The sequence below is a fragment of the Ochlerotatus camptorhynchus genome, unplaced genomic scaffold (assembly GCF_037179485.1).
Source record: "Ochlerotatus camptorhynchus isolate MF236.1 unplaced genomic scaffold, CSIRO-AGI_Acam_v1.1 ptg000316l, whole genome shotgun sequence".
NCBI lineage: Eukaryota > Metazoa > Arthropoda > Insecta > Diptera > Culicidae > Ochlerotatus > Ochlerotatus camptorhynchus.
Window position 1 is genome coordinate 4,723,482 of NW_027040804.1, and position 13,340 is coordinate 4,736,821.

At 42.9% G+C, this 13,340-nt stretch overlaps 1 protein-coding gene across 2 annotated transcripts in view; it reads left to right on the forward strand.

The window, feature by feature from the left end:
• Nucleotides 1-6,461: 6,461 nt before the first annotated feature.
• Nucleotides 6,462-13,340, forward strand: part of Cdk5alpha (Cdk5 activator-like protein) — a 572,471-nt gene continuing 565,592 nt past the window's right edge. For both annotated transcript variants that reach the window (XR_010518254.1, XM_065229574.1), the window contains exon 1: nucleotides 6,462-8,651. Coding sequence is in view for 1 of the 2 variants with exons in the window: in XM_065229574.1 (XP_065085646.1) it covers nucleotides 7,617-8,651 (1,035 nt within the window). In the remaining variant the exon portion in view is untranslated. The remainder of the gene's footprint in view (nucleotides 8,652-13,340) is intronic.

Consider the following 13,340-nt stretch of genomic DNA (forward strand, 5'->3'; position numbering starts at 1 on the left):
TTTGCTCCTAGTTTCGTTAATTTGAAAATCTACTTTCGGAATGTTAGCCTCTTGATGGAGGTCGGAAATGCGGGTATCGAAAGGACGATCAAGGATCATCCTCAATACCCTGTTCTGCGCTACCTGTATTTTGTTTGACGGCAAATTAGCGTATACACGCACCTAACTAAATTGGAACACTTAACAACTGCCCTATCTATGTGCGAGCGGAAAAGGAGCTTCTCTCCAAATAACATACCAAGATATGTTACTTCGGTGGACCACTCAACCCTTGTGCCATCCATTATTACAGTACAAGATGGAGCCGGGTTTAGTTTGGGCGATTGCCGATGAAGGAACATTATTGATTGGGTTTTGGAGGCATTGATTTTGATTTTCCACGTGTTGGCATAATCAGCAAAAGCGTCAAGGCATCGTTGAAGCTTGTTTGTTATTTCACGAGGCATCCTTCCCTTGACAATTATAGCGGTATCATCAGCGAACAGGAAGAACACGCAACCGTTGCCGAAGGGAGGAATGTCGGAAGTGTAGATGCTGTATAGCCGCTACCTTCCAGATACTTAGAAAGTAGTGGAGTTCCAAGCATCTGTTGAAGATAGCAGTCAAAAGCAAGTACACTTTCGTGCTCAGCTTCTTCAATACCAAGTTGAATATACCGTCAAACCCGGGAGCCTTCATGTTCATGGTGTTTTTCAGCGCTGAGCAAATCTGCTCAACTGTTATATTTTCTGGCGGAGGGACGACACAAGCGGAGGCATCCAGGTTTTGTACACATTGTGTAACCTGATTTTCAAGCGGACTTTGGATAGTTCAGCCAAGTAAAAGCGATGCAACAATATGATTGCCAATCGCATTTGCTTTCTCTTGTAGGGTAATTGTCATCATTTCCCACTCTGAGATGTGGAACGGGTTTGGGATGAGTTTTCAGCACCTTGGCTACCTTCCAGAATGGATGGGAGCGGTCATCCAGGTTCTGAACAACACGCCCGAAACTTTCATTTTGGAGTGAGTCCATTCTGGAAGCAATCTGCCTGTTCAGATCGGCCATTTCACGTTTTTTGCTCAGATCTCCAGTCCTCTGAAACTGGCGTCTACGCATATTTCTCAAGCGAATCAGTAATTGGGTGTGGGAATCAATGTCAACAAACTTACCCCTCACAGGAACTTGTCGAACACACGCCTCGTCAGCCACGGATATGGCCTGATGGAGTCCTTCCAATGCCCGGTCGATGTCCTCTACGGTGTCAAGCGGCAGATTTTCATCGATGTTTCTGTCAAACACATGCCCAAACTGCACCCAGTTGACATGATGGTAGTCTTTGCGCAGGCTTTGAGCCACCACCGGTTGGTGGTCGGAGCTGCGATCGTTGATCGCCATCGGTTTGGATAGTCCAAAGTTCGTTAGAAAAAAGTCCAACGTGGAAGGGTTTCCCGTTGGAGAGATGAATGTCGGTTCATCCGGGGATTTCACTGTATACAGCTGATGCTGCGAGTGGTCGAAGAGCCGACGTCCGTTCTGATTCCGCTGATAGTTCCGCCATGCTTCGTGGCGGGCATTTAAATCGCCCCCAATGACGAATCGTGAGCTCGTGCAAGTGATGGTGGTCAGGTCATTCTTGAATTGGATGCCTAATCCATTACTGGCAGCACACTGACGAGGGCAGTATACGGCGATAAACCGGACGTTTCCGGCTGGTGATTCCACCTCCATACTAAGGGCCTCGATGATAGAAGTGCGGATATGCGGCAGCGTGCAGGACTTGATTCCTTTCTTGATGATGATCGCAACACCACCCCCCCTGGAGTCGATACGCTCAAGCCGGATAATTTGGTGATCAGGCAACCAAAAGCTGTCACCGGATTTAAGATGCGTCTCGTCGATACTATGCTTGCGGAGGAAGTCAGCAAGCTCGAGTCTTTTTGCTTTTACAGAGCAAGCGTTCCATGTGACGACAGTTATCGGTTTAGACACCATACTGAATAATAAACTTACCGAGCACTTGGATCTGTTCGGGCTTGCTGCGGCACTGACGAAGAGCATGTCGACGAAAATCTTCATCAGCTCATCCGCAGAGAAGAGATCGGTATTGACGTTTTGTGGTGAAGGTTGTCTCCAGAATCCAGGGGGGGGGGGATGGGGAGCTTTGTCCAGTAGAAGCACCAGACGTTTCTTGACGGGGGCCGGATTGAACCCCCGGATTTGCTTGACCGTGTTGCGTAGCAGGAAGAGGTGGGAAGTCCTCCACTCTGAATGCCATGTTGTCGGGCCCTTAATGAGCGCCATCACAGTCTCGTCGACAACACACTCGGATGAGACATGGTTTTGGGCGCATTTGCCACAGCGAGGCTTGACGAAGCAGTTTCGGGTGCCGTGCCTGAAATTCAGGCAACGCTGACACTGGGTGACGTCGTGACGGCCGCCATGGAATTGATGGAACGGATGGCCTTCAACGCATTGAGCGTCACCGTTCCCTTCTGGAAATGCACCAGGAAAAGGCAATCCGGATACTTCTTGACGTTCTCCCCTCGTTGTCATCCGGAAGACGGCAGTTGCGGCCAGCTTGTAGCGGTTCTTGATTTCCGCTTCGATCAACTTCGGGTCAAAGTTCGGTAGACCCCTGATGATGACTTTGAATGGTTTCTCACCGGGAATGTCATGGGTGAAAAATTCCACCTTGGAAGTCCTCGGGTGGGCAACGACCAAGTCATACTCCGCTTTCGTACGGAGCATAACCTTGGTGCCGACTCTGCCCAACTTGAATTCGGCTTTAACGCCCAGCGTCGCCAGATCTGCGATGAGATTGTGGTCCCACCAAGGGGAAGGAGGTTTCCTACGGAAAGACGTTCCAGGAACCGGCCGAGTTTGAGCTCGAAGCGCGCTGTCCAAGATCAGATTGGAGAGGAAGTTATATTCCTCCAACGGTGGTCTTGAACGTTGTCCAATCGATATTACAGGTGAGGTCGTACGCGACGTTAACAGATTCCGATGGATTGAACCCACTGGCAATCGAAATTTTGATCGGCAAGTGATCACTACCGTGGGGACCCTGGATCACATTCCACGTGCAATCCAACGATAATGAGTTAGAGCAAAGTGTGAGGTCTAATTTACTTCCATTTGAGGATGGACCAGCCAAACGTGTTACTTCTCCATTGTTAAGAATTGTCATATTGAAGTTATCACAGAGGTCATATATAAAAATAGAACGGTTGTCATCATACAGTTCCCCCCAGCCTGTACCGTGGGAATTAAAATCTCCCATAATCAACCGTGGAGCTGGAAGTACCGAACATGTATCTGAAAGTTGTTTTCGATTAACAACGGCTCTATGAGGAATATAAACAGAAGCAATACAAAGGCTCTTACCTTTAAAATTAGCCTGACATGCGATAACTTCAATACCTGGAAATTGTGGAAGATTCACTCTATAGAAGGAATGGCACTTTTTGATCCCCAAAAGTACCCCTCCTCCACGCGAATCCTCACGATACAGTCGAATAATGTTAAAATCATAAAAAGGAAGATCAATATCTGAAGAGAGCCAAGTTTCACAAAGAGCAAATGCATCACAATCATTATTGTGAACTAAAAACTTAAAAGAGTCTAATTTAGGAATAAGACTTCGACAATTCCACTGTAGAACAGTGATCAAATTCCCGACCTCGTTTGGAAAATTATCCATCGAAGGAAATGATTGCTGCAAGGAGGGGCCACTTCAATGTCAATTGCTTCAAGAGGGTCTTCACAGTAGGAAGCATTGCCAGAACAATGCTTTTCAGAGGATCAGAAATATCGAGGTACTTGAGGATACCGTCCACAATGTCATCAAATGAGAACAACCCAGATGAAGAAGGGGCTTCTGTTCTTAAAATTTTGGGTATCAGGGGTTTTGGATGTCCCCGGGAGTGGTGGAAAATCCTGGGTAAATCTTGAAAGTTGTAAGATTCTGGTCTACATTTTAGAGATATTGGACTTTTTTTTTTGTTCAATACAGGTACTTAGTAATTCGCGATCTTTAATTCAAACAAATTAAGAAAGCATAGAATAATTTACGATATGTTAGAATATAAGTTCACAACAAAACAAAATATCATGCTTGATATTGATTTTACAAGCTCGTTCGATATTGCGAGACTATTCACAACGTCAAGCTGAGAGTTGACTCGACACAAAAATGATTCCGTTGCACATCATTTTCTTAGATAGAGTAAGTATAGTTTGCTATCTCTTTTTTCTTCTCTACCGATGGCAGACACGAAGTGACTGCTGCCAGCCGTTATAGAAGTTTCGGTTGCATTTGGGTGTAAAGCAAAAATCATTAAACTCAATCTCACCACAGTTTGTTGAGATTTGCAGCTGGTGAGTTTTGTTAGCTTGATATTCCGAGCTGCGATATCACAGCTTGCAAAATCAACCGCAGTTGTTTGCTTGCTGATTTTTGTCTACGAAAATTAAGCGTGATCTTGGGCGCTTGTGAGATTTAATTTTTTGATATTTTCCCAATATTGACAGTATGTAATATGTAGAAAGGTCAAAATATGTTATTCTCAATTGGGGATTGGAATTGAGAAGAGAAATGCAAGGAAATTCCAATGATGATTTTTGAAGTAATCTTAATAGAATCTCAACAGGATTCCAAGAGGATGATTTGAGAATGCTTAGCAAAATTTCAAGGAAAGTATTTTTTTATTTATAGTAATTTTCACACTCTTGAATCATTCGTGCTTTATCCGGGTGAGATTTGAACTCATGATTTTGGAGTGAGAGGTATGGATTCAGATCTTTATGTTTTACAGACTAACCTCGGTATTCAAGGATGTCCTAATCTTGGTCTCTGGTTAGTACAACGTGCAGAAATTAATGTTTAATTAATGTCCGGTGTCGAACATTTGCATGCCAAGCATGATTGGAGTTTGCAAGGAGTTTGAGACGGCATGAATCTGCTTCTCTATCTTGAAGTAGCTTCGGATATGTCTCGCTCAGCCTTTATACTAGAACTACTTCACTCGGAAAACTGTGGCAAAATAATTCAAGCAATGACACCATATGAAACCATATGCATTCCAATGATACCATATGAAATTCTATAAATTTAGCTATCGAACAACAACAAAATCACCGCTTGATCCGGGCGCGAACAAATTGCGAGTGAGAGAAAAGATTAATATGAAAGTTGTAAGCAAGAGGATATAATGATGTATGTGCTATAAAGTTGATTGATTCCTAGTAACATTATAAGTTTAAAGGTTTAAAGGATTCTCCAAGACCAAATTATGGCCTACAAGACTAATATAAAATCAAAATTGTTACTTGAGTTGAGTATATATGATCTTTCCCAGTGCAATTTGGGTTTTCCCGCATTTTTCCGGGTAAATCCGAATACCCGGGTTTTTTCCCGGATTGCCCGGTTTTCCCGGTTGGATGGACACCATGTCAACATCACATTTTAGCAAGAAAACATTTAATGGTTCGCATTTATGCGGATTTCTAAAAGAAGCGTCTGTAATTCTAGGTAGCTACGCGGTAATTGAATGTTATGTTATTATTAATGTAATGGTTTAGGGAACATTTTATCGAAAACAAGGCACATTTGCGAAGCTGCTCCATGTATTAGGGTTTATTTTATTCCAACTGGTATGCATTGATCAGCCGTTTACTGGCAATCAACTTTTAGTACGGTACCAATTAGATGCAGCTAATATTTATTGAAAATATCGAAAGATGCTCTTCATTACGTCAATTTATTCCTTGTAGCACTGCCAAATACAAAACAAACTTTCCACAAGCAAGAACAAAAGCATAGCAAATGCATCTAATCGTAAACGAAAGAGAGAGAGAAAATGGAAGAATGCAAAACCTCTCTCTAGCAACAACAACGCGTTCCATGAGCAGGAGCAACCCCCTTCCTTCTTTCTCTCTCGCTCTCTCCCGAAAGTGGGTGGCAAATGGGGTGTTTTGCAGCATAAACACAGACCGTCGGTCGGTCGCCACCCCATGCACAGTGGGCTAGGCAACGTGTTTATCGTGGTTGATTGGTTGGGAGGGGGAAGAGATACGGGGGGACTTGGTGGTTGATTGGTTTTGTTTCCGTCGGCACGTTTGGTTTCGTGTATGGCAGGCATGCAGAAGGGACATGTTCTGTTCGCGCTGCCATGGCTGTGTAGGTTGTTTGGAATGACTCCTCGCTAGGAGGTGATTATGCGCCGTCGCACGAGGAATCGATTTCGCGGACTTGTGTGTTGGTGGACGACAAGTGTAAGAAAGCAAGTTTTATACAGGAAAAGCCACAGCTCGGTCCTTTCTTGCGGAGGGATGTCCGTATTGGTGGGCTGTTTTTCCATCATCAGGATTGGGGTTTGTCCATGTGATGGTGCGGCACTGTTTCGCAGGTCGCAGGTTGTGCTGAATCGAATTTCGACTTTCCCGAATCGTCATTTATATCAGAACCAGTGTGCGGGAGACTCGGTGGTCCTCCATATTTGCGTTTTGATATAACATCAAAATTTTGTGGCTTTTGGGACCTATCCCAGTGTAGTTTGCTGTGCAAATTAAAGTAGAGCTTGAGTAGTCGACTCAAATAGTGTAGAATCGTGAGGAATTCAGCTGGAAGGAGTTGAAAATCGGATCCTTTTTTTTTGGATAATGGTAGACGAGGCTGAATAGGATACCCTTAATACAAATGGAAAAACTTTGACAGTGCAGTGCAGTGAAAATTCCACCCCAAAAGGGAAATAACAATACCTCCCCTATTGATTTGGAGCATCAGAGGAGCAGCAGCAGTGGATGATTCACATTTTAGGCGCGTGCTATGGCCTTTTTGATAAATTAATTCGAATCGTTGACCGTTTTCGTTTTACATTTACGAGAAACCAGATTTACATCGGTCAGTTTTGCCCAATCGAGGGCACATCTAGGGGACGAAGCAAAACGGAAAATCTGAAAGTGCGTGTTTCAATACCTCGATCGGTTCGTGTGTGTAGCCGTGTGTCCCTATTAGATTGCACCGTTGGCGTGTGAAAACTAGGAATACAAGTGGCAGTGTGTGCGTGTTGTTGCTTGGAGGAAAATTGTGTTCAGCAATTTTCAGCCTACCACCCATTGTGTCCCCGTTTCTGGCGTTCACAATCCGGAAGTTTGATCGCTTTGGGATTTCCATTACCCAACGGAAGTAAGACACTGACTTTTTTTTCTGTGCTGCTTTCGTCGAAAAGAAACATCGGTCGTGAGTGTGCGGTGAGTTTACGGGACGGATCTTGGAGTAGTAGCTGGCGGATGTTTCAATTATAGAGGAAATTCGCTCTCGATGAGATGGTGTTGTGACATAGTTGAAAATCGAGGGTTGTAGGAAGGCGTGAATGTGACAAACATACATAGCAAGAGCAAAAACGAGAGCGACTGTGTGTGAAGAATAGGATATACGTGTGCAGTATAAGAAGTTGTCGATTTTTGTAGTTACATAAAATTCAGTGAAAAGGGAATAGAAGAGGAATCCTCAGGAGAGAAGTTTCCCTTGTGTTGATAGAATTTTTCATCCGACGTGGTCCGATAAATTATTCATCGCAAAATTCCCTCATCTTCTGCAGTGCTTTTGGTAGACGAGTTGAGGTTGGCAAAAATGGGTACAGTGCTAAGCTTCAGTCCCCGGGAGCGTCGACCCATTTATTCGACGCATCACCACAGCGCCGGAACGCTGTCCTCGTCGAATTCCGCAGATTTCCCACTGAACAACTATTCGTACGAGCAGCTGAACAACGTTAAGAACCGAGAGAACACTAAACCGCCCAATCTGATCCAGGCGGTACCGAACAACAATAGCATCAACAACAACAATAATCTAAATATTGGAGGAAAAGACGACGGCAAGAACAATAACACGAACAATGGAGGAACTTTGATGATGCTTCAGCAAAACCATCAATCCAACATCAACGGAAGCACCAACATCAACAGCATCAACAACAACATCAACAGCAACAACAATAGCAACAGCATACAGGAACGCAACAACAACAACAACAACAACAACAATAATAATAATAACAACAACAACAACAACAACAGTAATACCGACAGTGCTCGTATTCTCTCGGAGAAGAATGCTCTGGAGAAGAATCTCAAGAAGCATTCCCTGTTTATCAATGCCCTCTCGTGGAAGCGACTAGCAGCCTCCCATGGCAAGAAGAAGCTGGACAACCAGAAGAACAAATCGGCCAATCTGGGGTCGGCCACGTTCCGTACTCCGCTGACCGACACCATCCACCCGATGGTGGACAAGAACAAGAACCTGCAGCAGTCGCAATCCTTTACCCAGCCCATCGGCACCCATACCAACCAGCAGCTGCAGGTTCAGCAGGTTTCTCAACAACCGACCACACTGCAGCTGCAACAGCAACAGCACCATCAACAGGTCTACTTTACCCCCGGGGGGCCGAAAGCCTTGCTAGCGCTGGACCTGGTGCGGGCCAACAACACCAATCCACTGTCACAGCCGGATAAGTTGGCACCGAAGTTGCCCCTGCAGTTGCCCTTGCCGCTGCAACCGATCATCAGTCAGCAGCAGGCCGCGGCCGCCCAGCACCAGCAGCACCAGAGTCAGCTATCGCAACAGTTGCACCACGCCGGACACGGGCCGCGGAAAACCGTCATCCAGGTGAGTGAGTTTATATTGAAATGGTATTTGGCGTTTGCCTGTTTGTCAGACATCTCTGCGACAGTTGTACACATTTTACGGATGTCGATCAATTTTCGTTAATATGTTGGTAATGGTGTAAGAAAAAGGATTAGTCTTCCGGTATCAGTCCGAAATTTCATTTTGTACTGAAAAGAGGTGCTGACACTGAAAAGTTAAACTTTGTATTTGACTACAAATTTCTAGATAAAAATTTCAAACGGTCCTATCTGCATTGATCGATTTTCTTCACCGACTTTCTCTGTTGTCAATAATTCAGCTGCTAAACTTTTCCCTGTTGTATTTGACGTTTTGGACGCTAGATAAGAACCTCCTTTATCAAACTATGTGGTAGAATTAGCGTGAAATCTGTTTGCATAGCAGTGGTTATAAAAAGAGAAAGGCGATGAAGAAGAGAATCGATCAAAGCAGATTGGACCATTTGAAATGTGCATCGAGATTTGTTCGCAAGCTTCTTCTTCTTCATTCTTTTATTTAACGTCGGTCTCTGTTCCGCAATCGAGTGCCAATCACCGACGGACATCGATTGCCATCCATTGACGGCAATCAAATGCCAGGGATGCGGCTTCCACACTGTATCGCACATGGGCTGGGACCAACGGCTTTACTTTCATAATCCCAATGGAAGCGTTTAATTAATCAATTCGTCCGACCACTTTCCACAGAGATGGCGCTGTTCCGCTGGTAGGAAGTGATAAAAATCTCCATATAGAAATTGAGAGAAGAGGGAATTTACTTTCGGTGCATATTCAGTTCAAAAAAAGTGAACGACAATCTAAAGACATTAGTAAGGGACTTTGTCGTTCACTTTTTTCCCGGAAATTATTGTTAAACAAGCTACAATTAAATAAAAATGATTTTTCCCCATACAATTTTACCTGCTTTACTACCAGTCCCCAGAGAGCTAAAAAATTTCAAATTTGAGAGAGAAATTCTCTCTCACAAGCTCAATCTCTCAACATGCCATGTATTTTGTTGATACTCGATTTGTGATTTCCCTTTCACAGATTACAAAATAGAGTACCTGACACTACAAAACATGTCTGGTACCTCTATAAATATATACATTTGCTTTAACATTTGAAGTCCCTCCTTTTTTACATATTCTGCGCAAAAGATACTTTATGCCCCGCCCATACATAAAATTCGGCGGGAAATTCTGCGAGGGGTGAGCTATTTTGTGTGCAGAATGTGTAAAAAAGGAGGGACTTCGAATAATAATCTAAACGCATATATAGAGGTACCAGACATGTTTTGTACTGCAGTGTCCTCTGTGTACAATTATAGGAAAACAGATTGTGTGTAGTTTCCGATAGATGTCACCGCAAACAACAGCTGTGACATCTGATGGAACATGAATGCAGAAGCTTGACAAAATGATCAATTTACAGGAGTATTCTATATAGCATTCCAAGGGAAATTCCAAATAAAATTCATAGATAGTTCTGACCAAACAATACTCTTAGGAGTATTTAAAAGAAGTTTTGACGAAAGTTTCAAGGAAATTTCCAACAAAGTTTTGAGTTTAATTTCAAAGGAATGCTACGAGTGTTTCCAGCTTATTTCTGTAATATTCTTTAGAGAACTCAAAGATGAGTTCCTAGGGTATTCTGAGGACTATATCAAGGTATTCATGGAACCACTCCAAGAGAATTCTGAGTGAAATTTAGAAGGAATTTCGAAGATTATTTCATACCCAAGCGGCACACTTTGATCGAAATAAGTTGCTGATACTTGAATGTGACCGGAATCAGTTGTACACAATTTTCCACAATTGTTCAGTGACAAGTGTGCTGCTAGGGTAGGAATTGGGAATACTTAGAGGAGATATATTTTCAGGAGAATTCTTTTGAATAGTGATAATTGATAAGAATTTTATGATAATTGCAGGGTGAATCAAAGAGCGTTCTAGAGAGAATTTCTAGATACTTATGGAGCAAGTTGTAACCCAAGTAACATTGCGAGCTTTATAGAGGTTTTATATCATTCTACCAGTCTAAATCATGGTCTACAGAACCATTATAAAACCAATATTGTTACTTGGGAAGGGAATACCTAAGATGAACTCTGAGGAATTTTGTTGTTGATTCAAATTGTTGGGACAATTCTAAAAAAATTGGCATATGTTCAAAGTTGATTCAAATGCAGACATTTTATCCAGATAACAGAAAAAAATCTTGCTCCATTTGAAGAAAAGTGTCGTATAAAAATGGGTTGTTGGTACACAGAAACCATCATAACTTTAGTAAACAAACATCTAGCACAACCGGTAGTCAACTCTGTACACTAAAGACTGGCAAAAATTGGTCGACAAAGAAATCGTTTCTTTCAGTCAAAATTTATATCACAAAATTTTATTATTTTTCTTTTGGTAGTTCAATTCATATATTTAAAGGAAAAAATGCCATGCCTTCCGTTTAACCCCTTCCCTTAAATTTTGCACAGTGGTCTCATCGACCTTATTCGCCGCAGAACGCCAGTTAGATTTAAACCGCTGCTCGTTTTCCATGGATTTATTAGTTTTTTGAGATTCCTTTTGACTAAGGCCCAATACCGTTCGATAGGGCGGAGTTCTGGGCTGTTGGAAGGGTTGTGGTCCTTGGTTACCACATTGTTCGCATCGTACCACTCGATTGCCTTTTTCCCATAGTGGCAGCTTGCCAAGTCCGGCCAGAACAGCACAGGTCTATTATGTTGCTTTAGAAATGGTAGCAGCCGCTTTTCCAGGCACTCCTGGACGTAGATCTCGTGATTGATGCCGCTTTTTAGACCACACGTGCATATGGTCTGCCAGACAAGATATTTTTTCGGGAACTTTGATAGTTTGATGGTTTTGAAAATTTCAGCCACATTCCCTTTTCCTGATGCGATATAAAACTTCTGTCCCGAACACTGCTTGAAATCCGCTTTCACATAAGTTTCGTCGTCCATGGCGACACAGTCGAACTTTGTGAGCAGATTCGTATACAGCTTTCGGGACCGCTGCTTTGCCGACGTGTTTTGTTTGTAATCTCGGTTCGCCACCTTCACCTTCTTAAATGTCGACAACCCGGCTCGTTTCTTGGCCCGCTGCACAGTAGTATAGGAGACATTGAGCTTGCCAGCGACGTTCCGGATGGAGAGGTTAGGATTCCGCTTATATTTCACCGCCACCTTCCTAGTCGTCGCTGCCACGTCCGGATTACGATTGCCGCCGCTTCCAGGCTTCTTGGCGGTCGACGGACGCTCCCCGAACAATTTTAAAACGTTTGTCACGGTTGATTTGGCCACATGCAGCAATTTTGCCAACTTGGCGTGTGAGAACATCGGATTCTCTTGCTGCGCGAGCAAAATTTTGACACGCTGCTCCTCTTGCTTGGACGTCATTTTGAAAACTGGAGAGCAAACGATGAAAACTCATCATAGCAACCATTGTATATACACTCAACTTCCAAATGCAGCATTTCAGGTTTTGTTTATGCATTTTAAACAGAAACACCAATTTGAAGTTGACCAATTTTTCGTGTTCCATACTTTATGCCGAAGCACATCTTACACTCAAAAGATTTTCAAATCTAAATAGATTAAAAGTTACGCTAAATCGCAACTCTCCCGACCGACGCATAGATTGGTATAAAGGGAGAGAAAACTGACTTAGTATAAAAATGTAATGTAATGTAATGTAATGTGCGAATATTCAAATGATGCATAAGGGGATTTATTCCATGAATAGTATTTTTATGTGCTGGTCAGTGATATTTCCAATGTTATTAATTTGAAACATAATAAAAATGTTACAGGAACAAACTTATTGTCAATTATTATTTATCATAATAAATCATATAACATAAACTCGATTAATTAATAATGATATGCAGAAAATTCGAACCGATAAAAAAGTGCAATAGTGGGTATACAAAATGTTATCTGTGTGATTTCCGTGGGCATTGTTAGAGATGTGGCAACTTGGATCAGTTGCTATCCGGTGATTCCTCGTGTTGGTCGTTTCCATAGGATTTATATTGACAGGACAGCCGAGTCTCCTAGCAAAATCTACACTGCACATCCATCAACGGGTCAAACAATCTCTTGGCCTATGGCGATTTCAAAACTGTAGTCTCACGCTTCCGAAACTGTTCAAACGGTCTGATATCGATCCGCGCCAGTTTCGTTCAAGTTCGGAGTGTCTTTATAGTTAACCTCCTAGGGTCCAATATGCGGAAGAAATTGACCGTGATGGTGCAAACCAAATGGCACAAGCGAGTGATCGGATTCAGGTTCATATTTTTTGGCGTTGTAACCGGCCTGGAAAGAGAGGATGTTTGGATTTAGTTTAGAGTTGGCACTTGGCAAGCGAAACTGTTTAATTTACCTTACCAGCAGTTCTTCACCGTTTCAAAACCGGTCATCTTCATTCGGTGCCACGAAGGTCCAAAGCTTGCAAACATGGTGCAATTGTATTTTGGATATTGTGGTGCTTGGGCTCATTTGCTTGCCAACGTTGCTTGAAACTAAAAACAAAATTATTATTCAAATATTCTTCTCAAATCGTAACTGATTCAAATCTTCAATACTTACTAAAGCTTTATTTACTCCTTGGTGAACTATGGATAAAGACGAGGCCAGGAATTCCTATTCTTGATTGTCAACATATCCTGCAGCGTGTGAAGC